The following is a 20,308-nucleotide window of genomic DNA, read 5'->3' as shown; positions in this document are numbered from 1 at the left end:
CATGTGTATATCCAACTGTTCTAGCACCATTTATTAAAAAGACTATTCCTTCCCTGGCATCTTGGTCAAAACTTAATTGGCCATTGTAATGATCAGAAGAATGTGACCCCCTACACACATTCAACATCTTAATTCGTGGAATCTACAGATACAATATGCTACACGTAAGGTTGCAGATGGAATCAAGGTTGCCAGTTAGCCCACCTTAATATAGGAAAATAATCCTGCAGTATCTGAATGAGATGTAATCAAAAGCATCACTAAAAGTGAAAGAGAGAGGCAGAAGAATTCAGAGTCAGAGGGAATGTGACGATGGAAAAAGTCAGAGTGACGTGGTGTGAGAAAGACTTAACTTGCCTCTCTTAGCTTTGAAAATAGAGAAAGGGAGGGCTGGGCATGGTGGCTCACGCCTGTAATCCAAGTACTTTGAAGGCTAAGGAGGGCAGATCACCTGAGTTTGGGCATTCAAGACTAGCCTGACCAACATGGTGAAACCCCATCTTTAAAAAAAAATTATAATAATAATAAAGAAAGAAAGAAAATAGAGGAAGGGAACAATGACCCAAAGAATGTAGGCTGCTTCTAGAATCTGAAAAAAGCAAGAAAATGTATCTTACCCAGAGTCTACAGAAAGGAATGCAGCCCTGTCAGTGCCTTAATTTTGACCTGGTGGGACCTGTAATAGGCCTCGGACCTACAGAACTGTAAGATAATAAATCTGTAAGATAATAAATAAGTCTTAAACCACTACATTTGTGGTTATTATGAGAAAACTAAAACAATAATACAATTATAATGTGTTTGTATTTGGACTCTCAATTTTATTCTCTTGATCTTATATGTATAACCTTATGCCAGTACTACACCATCTTTACTACTGTAGCTTTGTAGTAAATTTTAAAACTAACAAGTGTCAGCCCTCCAACTTTGTTCCTTTTCAAGATTGTTTTGGTTATTGTGGGTCCTTGCATTTTCATATTAATTTTAGAATCAGCTTGTCAATTTCTGTTAAAAACAACAACAATACACAGCTGGGATTTTGATAGGGATTGCACTGAATCTGTAGATCAGTTTAGAGAGCACTGCCATCTTAACAATAGTACGTTTTCCAATCCATGAAGATGGGATGTCTTTCCATTTATTGAGTTATTTCTTTCAGTGATGGTTTGTAGTTTTCAGTGTACATGTGTTACACTTTTTTCTTATGTATTTTTCTTTCTTAATTGTTTTTTAAATTTCATTTTCAGATTACTCATTGTTAGTGTATAGAAACAAACTTTATTTTTATATATTGACCTTAAATCCCACAACTTTGCTAAACTTATTAGTTCTAACAGTTTTTTTTGTTTTTGTAAGTGTGTATTCCTTAGTGTTTTATATATACAAGATCATGTCATCTGCAAATAGAGATAGTTTTATTTCTTCTTTCCAATATGGGTGACTTTTATTTCTTTTTCTAGCTTAATTGCCCTGGCTAGATCTTCTAGTACAATGTTAAACAGAAGTGGCAGGAGCAGACATCCTTGCATTGTACTTGATCATAGAGTAAAAGCATCCAATCTTTCACCATGAAGTAGGATCCTAATTTTGGGTTTTCAGGTTGAGAAAGTTCCCTCCTATTCCTAGTTTGTTGATTATTTTTATCACAGAAGGGTGTTGGACTCTGTCAATTCTTTTCCGCATCTATTGAAATGATCATGTAGGGTTTTTTTTGTCTCTTATTCTCTTAAAGTAGTATATTACATTAACTTATTTTTAGATGTTAAGCCAGTTCCCAGTGCATTTTTAAAAACATCCATTTTGTGCAAAATTCTATGATTCATATACATTAATTCAGGTCATTTACAGGACATTTCTAGACATTCTAATTTCTTCTTTATAAAATTATTGTCTTACAGGCATTAGTTTCACATCAATGAAACTAAAGCAATTAGAGGGATACAGTGACTTCCTCAAGGTCATGTGTCTAACAAGGGAGAGCCGGCACTAAACCCAGTTTTGACATTTTGTTCTCCTCACCCTGTCACTCTGTCTCCATACTCCTCAAACATTAGTCTGAGGGCAGATAGCTCCCAAGGCACAAAAAGTACAGGACTAAGGGAAGGATTCACCCACAGTCAAATGATCCCCCTGTTACTTTAATGCTTTCAGGTAACAGCTGACCATCCAAGGGTTAAGGGGGGACTCCAAGTAACTGTTGAATTATTTCACCTCTCAACATGCTCCTCTCCTCCCCTGAGACCCTTATAATCAAACTCATTTCTAGAGATGACAGTTTTGGGAACCTTGAAGGTCTGGTCTGGGCTTTAACCTGGTGCTTGTTAAAGGTGGGGTCCTTGTTGAAGGACCAGATACCTCAAACCATTCACCTGTTGGGGGCATGAACTCTTCCCCTAGGCCCTCCTGCATAGGGGTAAGACTTCTCGGTGCAGTTTATCTAAAGATTCAAGACTGATAAAGAACCACTCTGAATGTTGATGGCGCTGGATCCTCTATTTGTATAGGAGGTGCTCTGCCTTTTAGCTTCTGGTTGAACCAGATATCTGTGCAGCCACTACCCGGCCATCAGGTTTTCCTAGAGCAGGCTTGTGCTCTTTCCTTCACGTCTGTATTCTGAGGTCCTTCCAATCTCCACTATCCTACATTCTCTGCATTCCAGTCACATTTTCCTGCCTAATCCATTTTCTTTGAGGTTTCCTTAGCTTCTTACTATTTTCCCAACAACATCATCAAGTCACCTGGGTTCTGAGGATCTGTATCCCTATTGATGCCAGAATAAACAGACCTTCTCAGGGTTCAGCAGTTCACATTTGCATGTTAACCATCGCCATCATCTCACCCTCCTGCTTATAGTATGTGCTCTAGATGCCTCATTACAGAGTCAGAAACATCGAAGGCACTGAATCACATCATTTTAATACATTAACCTTCAGCCTCTTGCTTACTCTTTGATTACTCCAAATACTGTTAGATGTGGCAGTGGGGATAGGACATTTTGCCATGGTAGTGAACAGGAATTCTGTGAAAGACAGTTCTTGCAATAAACTTCCTCTCCAAAGAAAGGTGCCTCACAACACCTTACACTCCAAAACAATACTCCAACACTAGGAATACCAGTGAACACAGGACTTAATATCACAGTACCTTCATTTCAATCCCTTTTCCAGAGTCTCCCATACCTTTCCCACAGCTTCTTTCAATTCCTTTAACTCCGAAACAAGTTAAATCTCTGCCAAGGTTCACTCCAAATCCTGATGTAGAGCCTGCTGGATGAGTATTGGGCCAGCCAGAAAAAGCCCCGGCTAGAGTACATCTACCTAGGAAAAGAGCAGTGACATCGCATCTGTGTCTGTACCAGTCTATCAGAGAGGCACACTCAACATTTACTGCAGTTAGCTCTGCCCCCACATTTGGCAACGGGCACCCCAGATCTGTTGTGTAATACAAATAAACCCACAACAACAAAACTACTAATACCACCACCTGATATCCAGATGTCTTGATCATTTTTGTCTTCATGGTTTCTAAAAAATCATTGTATCTACTATCTTATTTGACAGGATATTATTATTATTCCATGATGAATATGAGAAAATTGATGGTTAGGAGAGAGGTGAGCTCTCCTAAGGAGATTTTAGTTATCTGAGATTTTAGAGATAGTTAAGTGGGAGTCAGAACTAGCAGTTAAGTCTTCAGACTCCTTGTGCGGTGCTTTCTGCTACTCTCTGCTAAATCTGCTCTTCAGTGCAGCTTCACCATTTTATTTGCAGAAGGACTCTAGGGTCTTTATTCAAATATATATATACATATCTCAGAGTCAATAATAATTATCAGTAAATCATCAGGGCTGGGTTCGGTACCTCACAACTGTATCCTAGCATTTTGACATGGGAGGATCACTTGAGGCCAGGAGTTCAAGACCAGCTTGGCCAACATAGCGTGATCCCATATCTACTGAAAAGAAAATAATGAATAGTAAGCAATTTCCCCTCTTCAGAGAAGAGGGAAAGAATTGGAAAAGTTTTATATTTTTCTTCAGGAAGCTTAAGGGACAACCTAAATCAATTAATTCATATATACTTAAATTACACCATTTTTAAAGACTATCACAAATCTCTTTAGTTTGTGAAGAGATTAGTCTCAAAACTATTAATAAATATTTAATTATAAATCATTGCAAAGAATAGAATTTTCTTTTTTAAATTACATAATGCCATAGGTCCTATATTACATAACAACAACAGAAAGTTCTTTAAAATGCATGAAATTACAGTGGAATCTAGAAACTGAAAGTCTTGATTATTTTCTTGGTAGACTGTATTCTTATTCAGAGAAAAACACTTTGAATTTGTTACTTTTACAAATAAGAATCACATAACTCTCAAATGCAGTAAATACACAGTAATCTGGTCTGTATTGGTGAAGTTTTCCTGTACTTACACAGTTGTATAAGATTGCTGCTATAAAAGGCAATGTCTTTTTTTTTTTTTTTTTTTTTGAGACAGGGTTTCACCATGTTAGTCAGGCTGGTCTTTGAACTCCTGACTTCAGGTGATCCGCCCGCCTCAGCCTCCCAAAGTGCTGGGATTACAGGCGTGAGCCACCGCGCCTGACTACAGCAATGTCTTAATAAACATATATAATCATGCTTTCATATATGGTACAATTTCAGGAGAGGTAGAACTTCTATTTCTAGTACAAAAAAGAACGTGGACTTTGGAGCTTGCCATACCTGGTTTCAATCCAAACCACTTGTAAGTTCTTTGACCTTGAGAGTTACTACTTTGCCTCCCTGAGCTTGAGCTTCCTCTTCTGTAAAAAGGAACACCAGGCAAGACATGGTGTCTCATGCCTATAATCCCAGCACTTTGGGAGGCTGAGGCAGGCAGATTATGAGGTCAGGAGATTAAGCCATCCTGGCTAACATGATGAAACCTCATCTCTACTGAAAATACAGAAAATTAGCCAAGCATGGTGGCACGTGCCTGTGGTCCCAGCTACTCAGGAGGCTGAGGCAGGAGAATTGAGTGAACCCAGGAGGCAGAGGTTGCAGTGAGCCAAGACCGTGTGACTGCACTCCAGCCTCATTAACAGAAAGAGAGTTTGTCTCAAAAATAAAAAATAAAGAAAAAAGGGCCACTATCTATCTTGCAGAGTTAATGTAAAGACAAATGAGTTAATATGTATAATATGCAGAGTTGTTATACTTACCGAAATCAGGGGTCAGCAAACTTTTTCTGTGAAGGTTCAAATAATTAATACTTTATACTTTGCAGGTCTTACAGTCTCCGTTAACACTACTCAGTTCTGCCCCTGTAGCATAAAAGCAGTCACAGACAATGTGAGTTTGGTTATATTCCAATAAAAAGTCACAAAAAGAGACCACAGGCTGGCCCACAGGCCACAGTTTGCTGCTCCTTGATATGTATTATTCAGCATAGTGTCTGGCACATAGTGGGCACTCAACATATGATTGCTACTGTGATCATTATTTTATTTCTCCCTATTACTGCCAACAAACACTCAAATAATTGATCCATTATTTTCCATATTGTTACTGGATCACAGATGCTAAAGTTAAAGGAAGCTTTTAAGACAGTGGGATTTAGTTCAATACTTAAATCCCTTCTATGACAATATCCCATGAATAGCTGTCCAACATGTCTGAACAACCCAACAAGGAAACCACTGTATAAGCAGCTCTTTCTCTTGTCAGGTAGCTTTGAGTGCCGCTGAAAGCTTTTCCGTGTGAGCTCAAGTTCAATGTGGTTCAACTTCATGAGCATATACTGAGCCTCTGATGTGTTCCAGACTCTACTACATGCTGGAAACACAAAGATGAATAAGATATGACCTCTACCTCCAACTTCTCGCTGGACTTACATAGCCTGTGTGATGATTAATACTGAGTGTCAACTTGATTGGATTGAAGGATGTAAAGTATTGATCCTGGGTGTGTCTGTGAACGTGTTGCCAAAAGAGATTACCATTTGAGTCAGTGGGTTGAAAAAGGCAGGCCCACTCTTAATCTGGGTGGGCACCATCTAATCAGCTGCCAGCAAGGCTAGAATATAAAATAAGCAGAAAAACATGAAAAGGCTAGACGAGCCTAGCCTCCCAGACTACATCTTTCTCCTGTGCTGGATGCTTCCTGCCCTGGAACATCAGACTCCCAAGTTCTTCAGTTTGGCGACTCAGACTGGCTCTCCTTGCTCCTCAGCTTGCAGACAGCCTATTGTGAGACCTTGTGATCATGTAAATTAATACTTAATAAACTCATATATATATATATATATATATATATATATATATATATATATATATTCTATTAGTTCCATCCCTCTAGAGAACCCTAATACAGCTTGCTACTGTCATCCAAAACAAGGCCCCAAATCTCCCACATGTGACAGTCATTCAGCTATTTGAGGGTAATGCCCTGAGTTTTTTCAGGATCCAAACCTTTAATTTCTTCAGCCATAAGTTCCCTTATCATCTCCTCATGCTACCTTCCTCTGGATATAAAACTTCTAAATGCCCTACAAAGAACCCTAGGTGTGGCTGGCAGCAGACGACGGGGCAGACTTAAAACTGTACAGATTTAGTTTAGTGCCAGCAACCTGATCATATTTGCCTCTTAGGAACTAGCCCAGCCTCGTTTACTTAACTCATACCTATATAACACCTTGAATTTTGGTTCTACAGAATCAGAACTAAGTGATAGGTTTTAGATGATATGGCAGCCATTGATGTTTTATTTTCCTTAAAGAAAAGATTTAGGTTGGGCATGGTGGCTCATGCCTGTAATCCCAACACTTTGGGAGGAAGAGATGGGTGGATCGCCTGAGGTCAGGAGTTCGAGACCAACCTGGCCAATATGGTGAAACCGTCTCTACTAAAAACAAATACAAAAACTAGCTAGGCATGGTGGTATGCACCAGTAATCTCTGGAGGCTGAAGCATGAGAATTGCTTGAATCTGGGAGATGGAGGTTGCAGTGAGCTGAGATCACACCACTACACTCCAGCCTGGGTGACAGAGACTCTATCTAAAAAAAAAAAAGAAAAGAAAAAAGAAAAAGAAAAGATTTAGCCTAACTAGCAGACTGCCTATTTTTACTTGATCTAGTCTGATGGGTAGTAGAATAGCATTTGTCAGCTGAATTGATGAGATAAACTAAAAAATGAATAAAATTGATTTGAAAACTTCTACCTATCCACTAATGAGTAACAAATTCACAGCTCCAGCTCCCATCTCTCTCCTGGATTCCAAATAAGTCTTTCTGCATATCAGAAATTTCCACCTGGATATTATATAGGTATCTCAAACTCAATGTGTGAAAAAGTAAATTTAATCTCAACTCTCTAAAATAGAGCCCTTTCCTGTTTTATTACTTCATCTTGATAAATGGCTTGCCTATCCACCTGGACGTCTGGGCCAGAAACATCAGCACATTCTTCATTCCACCATCTCATTCCCCGTTGACAACTAAACACTTCCCAATATCTGATAATTCTATCCATCTCCTGGATTTCTCCCACTACATTTATCCTTTATGCATTTCATAAACTGCAGATTGCAACTAATCAGTGTCATAAAATAAACTGAGTAAGCCTTAATCTGTGTATTTAAGAATAAAGTAGACTTCTCCCTCAAAGTAGGATACAATAATCTGTGGCAGATTAACGTTCCTGCAAAGAACTAGAAAAAAAAAGTATTAAAATATGTTTGTTCGGCCGGACACAGTGGCTCACACCTGTAATCCCAGCACTTTGGGAGGCCAGGGCAGGCGGATCACCTGAGGTCGGGAGTTCAAGACCAGCCTGGCCAGCACGGCAAAACCCCATCTCTACTAAATATAATACTTAGCCTGATATGGTGGCACGCACCTGTAATTCCAGCTACTCAGGAGGCTGAGGCAGCAGAATCACTTATATCCAGGTGGCAGAGGTTGCAGTGAGCTGAGATCACACTACTGCACTCCAGGCTAGACAAAAGAGCAAGGCTCCACATTTAAAAAAAAAAAAAAAAAAAAAAAGGCCAGAGCATGGTGGCTCACACCTGTAATCCCAGCACTTTGGGAGGCCAAGGCAGGCAGATCACAAGGTCAGGAGTTTGAGGCCAGCCAATATGGTGAAACCCTGTCTCTACTGAAAATACAAAAATTAGCCAGGCATGGTGGTGGGCACCTGTAGTCCCAGCTACTTGAGAGGCTGAGGCAGAAGAATTGCTTGAACCCAGGAAGCAAAGGTTGCAGTGAGCCGAAGTTGCATCACTGCATACAGCCTGGGCATCAGAGCAAGACTCTGTCTCAAAGAAAAAAAAAGAAAGAATGTTTGTTCAAACTACTATGGAAAACAGTATAGACATATATTGAAGTGCTGAAAGTGGATTTGGCAATCCCACCAGGTATCTGCTCAAAGGAAAAGAAATCATTCTATGAAAATGAAACATACACACACGTTTATAGTAGCGCAATTCACAATTGCAAAGATACAGAACCAACATAAGTGCCCATCAACCAACCAGTGGATAAAGACGTGGTATATATATATACCATGGAATACTACTCAGCCACAAAAAGGAATGAAAAAATGTTTTTGCAGCAACCTGGATGGAGCTGGAGGCAATTATTCTAAATGAAGTAACTCATGAATGGAAAACCAAATATATGTTCTCACTTATAAGTGGGAACTGAGCTATGAAGATGCAAAAGCACCAGAAAGTTATAATGAACTTTGGGGACTCGGGGAAAGGTGGGAGCGGGGTGAGGGTTAAGAGACCACATGTTGGGAACAGTGTATACTGCTTGGGTAACAGGTGCATCAAAACCTCAGAAATCACCACTAGAAAACATATCCATGTAACCAAAAACCACCTGTTCCCCAAAAACTAGTCGAATAAAAATTAAATATTAAAAAAAAAAAAATTTAAAAAGTTTGTTCAAAAGCATCAGGGAGCTACTGAAGCAATGAAGATTAACAGCCAAAATGCTGGAGAGGGGAGACCTGCAGAGAGGTGACCCCAGGCTTTATCCAGAGGGGCACTGCCAAGGACCAGAGAAACAGCAGAGCTTTGTATGTTTGTACAGGGCTACAGTAACACAACTGGAGACTTGGGGACCTCAAACACATAGTTTCCCCAAGACATTCTGAAGTGTGCAAAGCTGGAAGCAAAAAATTAAGCCAAAAACTAACCAAAAGCAGTTTTCCATAATCTTGTAGTGTTGAGGAGGTAAAACTTAGATATCTTTCAAGACCTGTTGGGAGCACGGATCCTGATAAATGCAGCAGACTCTCAGTTGAAAGCCCTGGTTCACTTGAAAACATCAGTTCAGTCCTGATGGAATTAATTTGATCACCCTTGACCCTCTCTGCCTGACAGAGAAACACTGAATTCTCTTTGAGGAAGATATTATCTGAAGCTTTAACAGTTTTTAATATACAGTATCTAGCATTCAATAAAAATTCTAAGAATCATGTTGAAAAATGAAAGGAAAAAATACACAATAAAAATTTACCCACAGATGATTCTGAAACTAGAGTTATTAGACAAGGACATTTTAAAAATTGCTGTGATTTATGTCCAAGAAAACAGAAGACAAAATGAAGAGACAAAAAGATGACAAATTTCACTATAGAATTGAAATTTTTTTAAAATCAAATAAATACTTTAAAGTTAAAAATACAATAACCACACTAAAGAATCAATATAAGCCAGGTGCAGCAATGCACACCTGCAATTCCAGCTGTTTAGGAGGCTGAAGCAGGAGGATCACTGGAGCCCATGACCAGTTGGGCAACAGAGTGAAAATCCATCTCTTAAAAACATTTTTAAAAACAAAATATTTACAATTTTAAAAAAGAAATAATCTTTTTCAGTGTTTAGAAAGACTCCATTAAAAAAACAATCAATACGTAAGTATGACTGCAGATTAGGCACACAAGAAGACAAAATTAATGAGCTAGAAGACACATTAGTAAGTAAACTAAAGCACACAAAGAGTGGAAAACATACAAAAGGGAATAAAAGCATGTGAGACACAAGGAATAGGTTCAACTTACACATGAGTCGAGCCTCAGAAGGAAAGAATGAAGCAGAAGCAGCATTTGAAGAGGTAACAGTAGAGAATATTTCAAAACTGATAAAAGACATCAACATAAAGATTCAAGTCTCTCAACAAACTCCAACCAGCACAAATTCCAAGAAACAAAACAAACAAAATGTATATCAAAGTCAACCTACTGAAAACCAAAAACAAATAATTTTTTAAGCAGCCAGAGGAAAATAAACATTATTTTCAAAGAAGCAAAAATAGGCCGGGCGCAGTGGCTCACACCTGTAATCCCAGCACTTTGGGAGACCGAGGAGGGTGGACACCTGAGGTCAGGAGTTCGAGACCACCCTGGCCAACATGGTGAAACCCTGACTCTTTAAAAAAAAAAAAAAAAAAAAGCAACAATAAAACTGACAGCTGATTTATCAAAAGAAATGATTAAAGCCAGAAGACAATGCAATGGCATCTTTAAAATGCTGAAAGAACAGGCAGGAAAGCAAACTTGCCCATCTAGAATTCTATTCCTAGTGGGAAAATCTTTTTAACATGAAAGTAAAATAAAAATGTCTTTAGACAAACAAAATGAGAATTCACCCCACTGGCAGACCTGCACTAAAATGCATATATAAGGGAGTTGTTTACGCAAAGGTGAAAGGCAATAAAAACACAAAATCAGGAAGAAATCAAAGGCAATGAAAAGGGTAAATGGGTGAGTAAATATAAAAGAATACTAATTGTAAAACACAGTAACTGCAATGGCTTTTGAAATTTAAAATGCAGACAACAATAATGCAAAACACAGAAGCGGGTAATGTATTTAAACTATTGGAAAATGTTTTCTTTGTTTGGAAAATGCTATGGTAGACTATAATAAACCATGTATGTTAAAATCTAGCATGATCACTAACAAAGAAGCAAACAATGTACAGCATGTTAATAGAGAGCAAATAATAAAATAATATAAAGTATTTGAATTAAAGAAAGACAAGGAAAGATAAATATAAAATAGGTGGAAAAAAGGTAAACAAATAGTAAAATGGTAGCTGTAAATTCAACTATATAAGTAATTACATTAAAAGTAAATTAGTGTAATTCACTAAATGAAACAAATTTAAGAGAAAACCCATGTAATCATCTTGATACAGAAAAAGGATATGACAAAGTTCAGCATTCATTCATGAACAAAAATCAAAACAAACTAGGAATAGAAGGGCTCTTCATTGAACTGATGGCAAATATTTATGAAAAAACAGCTGTTAACATTGTACCTAAAGGTAAAAGACTTACTCTTTCCACATAAGATCAGGAACAAGGCAGTAATGTCTTCTCTCACCACATTTATGCAACATCATACCAGAGGCCTTTGCAAATGTGATACGGTAAAGAAATGAAATAAAAGGCCCAAAATTTAAAAAGGAAAAAAGAAAATGGCTTTATTCACAAATGACATGACTATTTACACAGAAAACCCTTAAGAATCGACCAAAAAAGCTACCAGAATAGTGAGTTTAGGAAAGTTGCAAAATACAATGCCAATATATAAAACCCAATTGTATTTCTACAATGAACAATTAGAAATTGAAATTTCAAAAATACCAGTTCAAAGGCATCAAAAACACATGGAGGCACCGATGAGACAAATTAAAGGTGACCAAATATTATGTTCGCGGATCAAAAGAATCAATATTTTTCCTGACATGACTTAAAAAAAGAATTGGGCTGGGCGTGGTGGCTTCATGCCTGTAATCCCAGCACTTTGGGAGGCCAAGGTGGGCAGATTACTTGAGGTCAAAAGTTTGAGACCAGCCTGACGAACATAGTGAAACCCTGCCTGTACTAAAAATGCAAAAATTAGCTGGATGTGGTAGCACATGCCTGTAGTCTCAGCTACTTGGGAGGCTGAGGCAGGATGTGAAGGTTGCAGTGAGCCAATATTGCACCACTGTACTCCAGCCTGGGCAACAGAGGGAGACTCTGCCTTGAAAACAAAACAAAAAAAAAAAACAAAAAACCCACGCATATGTGCTAGTAACTGTTGGTAGTTTCTTCTACAAATAATACACTGACCACAGGATCCATTAATTCCATTCCTGGATATTTACCCACATGAAAAGAAAACACATGCATACAGCAAAACCTGCACATGGATGAATATAGCAGCATAAAAGCACAAAAGTGAAAACTCAAAAGTCCTTCAACTGGTGAATAAACAAATTTGGGTATTTCCAATTGACTACTGTCAACAATATTATTCAAACTATTATTCAACAATAAAAAATGAGCTACTAATATAGACAACCACATGGTTAAGACTCAAAATCATCATGCTAAATGAAAAGAAATTATACCCAAAAGTCCCATGTAGTAAATGATTCCATTTATATAATACTCTGGGGAAAAAAAAAAAAAAAAAAAAAAAAAACTATAGCGATGGAAGTCAGATCGGTGATTTCCAGGGACTGGGAGGTGGAAGGATTATCTATAAAAGAGCAAGATCAAACTTTTTAGGATGATGGAAACATTCTAATTTCAACTATGGTGGTAGTTACACAACTACATATATTCATCAAAACTCATCGAAGTGTACACCTAAAAAGGGTAAATTCCACTTTATGTAAATCATATCTCAATAAACCTGATCCCCTAAAAGGATTTTAATTTTAAAGTAAATGTGCTAAAGAACCCCAATTTAAAGATTACAATTGTCAGACTAGATATTTATAAGAGAAAATAGAATATGTTGTCACTTGCAGTAAGGCTAAGCAGTGTTTCATATATGCTTACATGTGATGGATCCCAAATTTATTAGGGAAACGTGACTTAAAACCAAATGAGATTGCTACTACTAATGCACTGTAAGTGCTTCCATGACCAGTTGGGCAACAGAGTGAAAATCCATCTCTTAAAAACATTTTTAAAAACAAAATACTTACAATTTTAAAAAAGAAATAATCTTTTTCAGTGTCTAGAAAGACTCCATTAAAAAAACAATCAATACATAAGTAAGTCCACCATGTGTACTTGCTGCTTGCTGTGGTTAATGGTCAAAAAATTTTGAGAATCACTGTTCCAGACCACGTAACCTCCCACAGGTATAGAAGATTAATCATACTATTTTATAAAAATAGGTAAATGGGACTTCAGAAAATTAAAAATTTTTCTTATTCAAAATACACTATCAAGAAAGTTAAAAAGCCCACAGAATGGAAAAAAAACATTTCCATATCATATATTAAATATTATATATATATATTATCATGTAGCTGGTAACATATATATCTAGAATATATAAAGAACTCTTACAACTCAACAATAAAAATACAATTCAGTTTAAAATGTGCAAAGGATCTGAATAGACATTTCTCCAAAAAAGATATACAAATGGCCAAAAGCATATTAAAAGCTGCTCTATATTATTAATCATTAGGGAAAAGACAATCAAAATCACAAAACAGGATGGCTAAAATTAAAAAGACAGATAACAAGTGTTTGATAGAATACGAAAAGCTAGAATCCTCACATCACTGGTGGGACATAAAATGGTGCAGTAGCTTTGGAAAAAGTTTGATAGTTCCTCAAAACATCAAATGACTCAGCAATTCCACTCCTAGGTATATACACAAGAGAAATGAAAATATGTTCACACAAAACTTGTATACAAGCATTCACAGCAGCATTCATAGTAGTCAGTGGAAATGGCTAAATATCTCCATTGGCTATTACGAATGTTTGATAGACGTATTAGCCAAATGTCTATCAAGCGATAAATAAAATGTGATATATCCATATAATGGAATATTAGCTACAAAATGAAGTATTAATATATGCTACAACATGCTAAATCTTGAAAATATTTTGCTAAGTAAAAGTAGCTAAACCCTAAAGGTCCTATATTGCATGATTCCATTTATATGACATGCCCACACCAGCCAAATCCATAGAAACAGAAAGTAGGTAAGTGGTGGACAGAAGATGGCTGGTGGGGAATGGGGAATGACTGCTAATGGGTATGGAGCTTCTATTAGAGATTATAAAAATGTTCTAAAATTACATTGTGGTGATGGCTGTACAACTATGAATATACTTTTATTTATTTGAGACGGACTTTCACTCTGTCACACAGACTGGAGTGCAGTGGCACAATCTAGGCTCACGGCAACCTCCGCCCAGGTTCAAGTGATTCTCCTGCCTCAGCCTCCCAAGTAGGTGGGGTAACAGACACACCCCACCACGCCCGGCTACCTTTTTTGTATTTTTAGTAGAGACGGGCTTTCACCGTGTTGGCCAAGCTGGTCTCGAACCCCTGACCTCAGGTGATCCACCCGCTCAGCCTCCCAAAGTGCTGACATTACAGACATGAACCACCACGCCCAGCCTGAATATACTTTTTAAAAACCCCACTGAATTGTACATTCTTATAAGGGGTAAATCTTATAATATGTGAATTATATCTTAATAAAGCTATTGTTAAAAAATTTAAAACTCTTTGACAGCTCTCCTTTGCCAAAACATTTATTCTAATATGGGGCATTCAAGTACTTTCATGACTTACTTCCATCTAAACTTTCAACCCTCATTTCCTATCCTTTCCCGCTTCCACCATCTTCTGCTTCTACCCCAAATATATAATGACATTTTATAATTCCCTGTCTTGGCACATATTGTTCTGTCAAAAATGTTATGCTCCCAAGCTGGGATGGTGGCTCATGCCTGTAATCCCAGCACTTTGGAAGGCTGAAGTGGGAACACTGCTTGAGAACAAGAGTTTTAGATCAGCCTAGGCAACAAATGCTACAAATATCATCTGATCCTGTGAATAGATTCTGAACTTCTTGGGGTTACTAGAGAGCAGCATCTTCAGTCCCAGGACCTAATGCTTGTGAGCATTTAGTAAACATTTATTGAATAAATGAATGATAAAACATTCCCTTCACTACTGACCAGAAGGAGTGCTATTTTTCCTCCAACTAGTTTAATTGGTGAAATCCATACAAATATAACTTGAGTTCTAGCCTTTGGAGACCAATAAAATGAAATAAAAATAAAAATTTAGGGCCAACATTGAGACTTATGGAAATTACCATAAAGTAACATTTCAGGGGGAGGTTCATAGTTCGGATACTTATCATTTGTTGAACGAACATACTTACTGAAGTCGATATTCTTTTATTCAACATATTAAATGTGTTGTTTAACTCTGGTAACCACAGCTGTGACTTACTTAACGATCTCAATAAATCCTACTTAAATCAGAGACAGGAAAAAATTATGCAAATGAATTCTTATCTGTTTTTTCTGCCCAAGGCATATTTGATAACTGATAAAACATATTCCAAATAGTCTCTACTTAATAGTCAGGGAGCCATTTGAGGTTTTATTTGGATCAAAATCAAACACAAAGAAGAAAAGACTGCTAAATTCACAAATGGTTTTATTTCAGAAAGAAATTATATATTAAAAAGAGACATAGTTAAGAGCTTACATTCGCATACGGAAGTGAACCTAGGAAAGTCAACGGTTATTAATATATAAAACCACATGATTAAAAAAAGATAGTAACAGATAATGACAGATAGACTTGCCTTAGATTCATCCACAAAATAATATCTTTTGCTTAAAAACAAAGATACTGGTCTTAAGATAGCTCTTTAGAAACAAGTTGGTAGTTCCAATGAACTTTAAAATCAAAGAGATCATAACAGTCTTTGTGTAGACTGTGTCACACCCACACTCATCCGGCAAGATGGAAGCATCCAACAGTTACACTTTGCAGCTAGATAGGATGTCTTCCACTAATCTCTTGTAAACCCAGGCATCGCCCTTAAGCCGCTGCCTCCTGATACCCACCACATCAGGTTTTTGAAGCTGGCATACTTCTAGTTCAAACTGCATTGTCACTTTGCCAAAATCTGACTGTGTTTGACACTTCAGTGTATAGCTGTGAAAAACAAGATAAGAAGCTAGTTAGTAGCAGAACCATATTCTGTGTAAGAGTTTTCTAAGCCTTTAGGAGGCCAGTGGAGGAAATGAACCATTATTTCATATTAAGCAATGTATTAGGCTGTTTACAGTTTCCAAATGACCTAGCTATGGTTTAGTAATAGAGTATGACTGGTGTTTTCCCAGAAGCTGAACTAGGATCCTAAGAATAAGCATGAAAAGGCTTTATTAGTAATTCTCCCTTGCTCCAGAGAAAAACCCCTCTTTCATAGCTATACATGCCATTCATGCTCAAGAAATCTGGTATTCTTTATACAACCCTTTCAACGGTGTAATCCTCGAGCACCGGGCATTTCCACAACATTCACTACGAAGGAAAGTGTAAGAAAAATAAATAACATATCGTGTGTGTGAGTCTTGTCAGAAACTTCCGTCTATCATATAAATAAAGCTGAAGCCACTAACCTGTCAGAAAGGCACGTGTGTTTTTGAGGTTTTTCTAATTAGTAATAAGAGGTTATGATCATCACTTTATGGCAGAAAGAAAAGCAGAAGAAAAAGCCAAAGGAGATGGTATATTCCCATAATTGAAATGTATGGCATTTACAGCTAGAATTGCCCCATTATCCACTCTGAGAATGGAAAGGCCCAGTCAAAATGAAGTCTGAAACTCATCTTAACATATATGCATGATCCTGAAAAGTTGCATAAATTTAATTCCTGTAAATAATTTTTAATTCATTTACATTCTATTTTAGGGTTTTATTTGTCTTACTAATCTTCAATAAATAGGACTGATTTTAAGTTTAAATTCCCTAAATACTTAAGGGTTCCTGATTAGGTGCTGTTCCACAGATGTGTGGAGAAGTTACATTGTTTCTGTTATGTATTTTTTTCTGTTTTATACTGTTATGTACCAAAATATTCTTTTTCTTACTTAGTCATGTGTTTTGGGAAAGAGGCTTGATCTCTCAAAAATAAGCAGTCAACATCAGAAATGCCAAAAGAAGCACCCTGTAGTGAAGATTCTTGACAGGAAGATGAAGCATAGAACAATTTAGCCACATGGAAGATAACAGATCATTGAGAGGCCTGTGACAGAGACATGGCTAGAGGCTCGTAAGCCCCAAGCATGAAGAGATCAGAGTGAGAGAGATGTGTTTTAATGAAGCCCAAGAGGAATGCCAGGGTTCATAGAAGGAATGCTTGCCAACATTTACACATAAGTAAAAAGTAAAATTATATCTGCACAAGCTTGTTTCTTAAAATCTCACTCCATATTGACTATTCTATTACATGTTTAAATCCATGTGTGTCTCTACCAGCTGCCTTAATTAAGAAATTTTAAAGAGAAATAATTGAATGGAAATGCTTAGAAATATGGACACCTTGGGTAACCAGAAGAGGCCTGGCTACTGAGACCAGGAGATCATAACCAAGGCGCCTTTGATGGCAGCTCCTTCAACAGCAGGAGACAGTTAAGGTGAAAAAACTTCCTAAAGCACTGAAAACCCAGCCCTATAAAATAGCCAGTCATGAAGAGAAGGATTCTATATAAATCCCTGATTTGTTTGAAATGTCTCACAAATTTCTATTATAATTTATAAACATTATTGTAAAGCAGAAAATCAAAGGAAAATAGAGGATCTAAAAGAAATCCAGAAGAATTTTGAATTTTCCTATTTTGAAATAAAAAGTCTAACTTTGGGCAGGGCACAGTGGCTCAGGGCTGTAATCCTAGCACTTTGGGAGGACAAGGTGGGTGGATCATGGGGTCAGGAGTTCAAGACCAGCCTGACCAACATGGTGAAACCCCGTCTCTACTAAAAAAATGCAAAAATTAGCCAAGAGTGGTGGCACATGCCTGTAATCCTAGCTCCTCAGGAGTCGAAGGTTGCAATGAGCTGAGATCGTGCCACTGCACTCCAGCCTGGGAGACACAGCAAGACTTCATCCAAAAAAAAAAGAAAATCTAACTTTGAAAGTGGGGCAATGTCTGTGCTTCTAAAACTTTTATTGCTTGAACCAAACAAAAGAGAATAAATTATAAGCAATGACATTACCTTAAAAGCTTTTGAGAATGAGGTGGGAGAAATACATTTTTTCTAAAGCATGGGGGTGGGGAGATCAACTCCCATTTTCTCTTTGGTATTTTTCAGACAGAGTCTTGTTCTGTTGGAGTGCAGTGGTGTGATCTCAGCTTATTGCAGCCTCCACCTCCCGGGTTCAAGTGAATCTCATGCCTCAGCCTTCCAAGCAGCTGGGACTACAGGCATGTGCCACCATGCCCAGCTAATTGTTTGTATTTTCAGTAGAGACGAGGTTTCTCCATATTGGCCAGGTTGATCTTGAACTCCTGGCCTCAAATGATCTGCCCACTTCAGCCTCCCAAAGTGCTGAGATTACAGGCGTGAGCCACCACGCCCAACCAAACCTTATTTTCTCAAAGTCCAAAAGAAACTAATAAATGCAACAGCTTGTAAATGTGCTTCTTACCCCTTTTGTACAAAGTCAACATGCTTCTTTGGAAGAATAGACATTATCTCATTCAAGAGTTGATCTGGATTCACTAATCTGGTTGTAGTCACATTATAGTGAAGCTTAAAAAACAAAAAAAAAGAGATGAGAAATAAATTTTAACATCAACAAAAGACCATCACACCATATCAAGAGTTCCAAAATTCCTCAATATAGTACCTTTTCAAATGGAACTATTTCCAGAAAAATATCCAAGGAATTTACAGCCAACTCTTAGTGAGTTAACAGCACACTGGGAAAGCTTGGAGAAATGATGGTTATTAGTAACCACACCCATAGCTTTCTTTTCATACTTTCATCTTCCTCTCCCACCAATCCTTTTAAAGAAATAAATATTAAAGAGCATACATCTATCTGTTTGAGCTTCGCCTGTTTTTCCCTTCCCACACTACCGAAGAGACATTAACAGTCCTGAAATGTACACCACCTCAAGATAAACAAACACCATACAAAGTTTGCTTTGTACGTAGTTGGATATGTTTCCTTAATTTGTTCAGAATTATTTAAAGACTATTATAGAATTCCAGGAGCAGATTTTATGACAGGTCTAAGAGGAAATAAATGTAACAGGTAATCCTGTAAAAAAGTAATGTCATATTATTTTTTTCTCATTGACTGGGAGCATAATCCTCAGAGATAATTTCATTCCTAATTGATATTTATCACTCTTTGATTCAACAACTATTTTTTGAATGTTTACTATGTACTAGACACTGTTTTAGTGGGTCCTGGACACACAAAAATCCCTCCCTTCCTAGTAAGTATCTTCACTGTCAAACAAAACCATAGTTTCTATGTCTTTCAGGTTTGAGTTCTTTGTATTAATAACAAAATGCTGAGGTAGAAAAGTATTCCAACTATCTTACTTTTCAAAATAAGAACCTAGGCCCAAAGAAGAAATATAAATTTATTTTATTTTATTTTTATTTTTTTAAGATGGGGTTTCACCATCATGACCAGGCTGGTCTGGAACTCCTGACCTCGGCCCCCCAAAGTGCTAAGATTACAGGTGTGAGCCACCATGCCTGGCCATAAATTTCTTAAGGTACTGCTTCTCATAGTGTGATTTAAGATATATAAGACAGACAAGATAATTCTGGGTGGCACATGGATAAATAGTTTTAAATATGTATTTGTTCCCATATGATTTAGAAAAACATAATTAACAACAACAAAAAAAAACCCTAATGATATATAGTTTCCTTTTAAATAAATTTGAGTTCTAAAAAATTATCTTGATTGTGGTCATGGTTTCACAGGTGGTATACATAATGCCAAAGCATATTAGTTGTACCTTAAAACATGCACCGTTGATGGGGTGTGGTGGCTCCTAACTGTAATCCCAGCACTTTGGGAAGCCAAGGTAGGAGGATTACTTGAGCTCAGGTGTTCGAGACCAGTCTAGGTAACATAGTGAGACCTTGTCTCTGCAAACATTAAGAATTAGCCAGGCGTGGTGGCACATGTCCCAGCTACTCAGGAGGCTGAGGCAGGCGGATGGCTTGAGCCCAGGAGGTTGAGGCTGCAATGAGCTATGATCATGTCATTGCACTGCAGCCTGTGCAAGACGCTGTCTCAAAAAATTAACAAATAAAATGTGTGCAGTTTATTGTATGTCAGTTATATCTCTATAAATATATTTCTTAAAAGTGAGTCAATATAAAGAAAACACCAGATAAATAACAGTGTACACAATCTCCCATATAGCAAACATCGTCAAACTGAGTGTTAACGAAGCAATCCTCTGTTACTTGGTTCCTGATCCAGGGCTCTTTT

The 20,308-nt window shown here is 37.4% G+C and overlaps 1 protein-coding gene across 2 annotated transcripts in view; it reads right to left on the bottom strand.

Moving 5' to 3' along the window:
• Positions 1–15,468: 15,468 nt before the first annotated feature.
• MELK (maternal embryonic leucine zipper kinase) overlaps positions 15,469–20,308 on the bottom strand; it is a 93,676-nt gene continuing 88,836 nt past the window's right edge. For both annotated transcript variants that reach the window (XM_039474913.2, XM_074395048.1), the window contains exons 17-18: positions 18,491–18,594; positions 15,469–15,992 (exon numbers count right to left, since the gene is read on the bottom strand). In XM_039474913.2, coding sequence (XP_039330847.1) covers positions 15,815–15,992; positions 18,491–18,594 — 282 coding nt within the window. In that variant the 3' untranslated portion in view covers positions 15,469–15,814. The remainder of the gene's footprint in view (positions 15,993–18,490; positions 18,595–20,308) is intronic.

This window comes from Saimiri boliviensis, chromosome 2, assembly GCF_048565385.1.
Source record: "Saimiri boliviensis isolate mSaiBol1 chromosome 2, mSaiBol1.pri, whole genome shotgun sequence".
In the NCBI taxonomy this organism is placed as follows: Eukaryota; Metazoa; Chordata; class Mammalia; order Primates; family Cebidae; genus Saimiri; species Saimiri boliviensis.
Note: the sequence above shows the minus strand (reverse complement) of the source record. Positions and strands in the feature narration are given on the sequence as shown.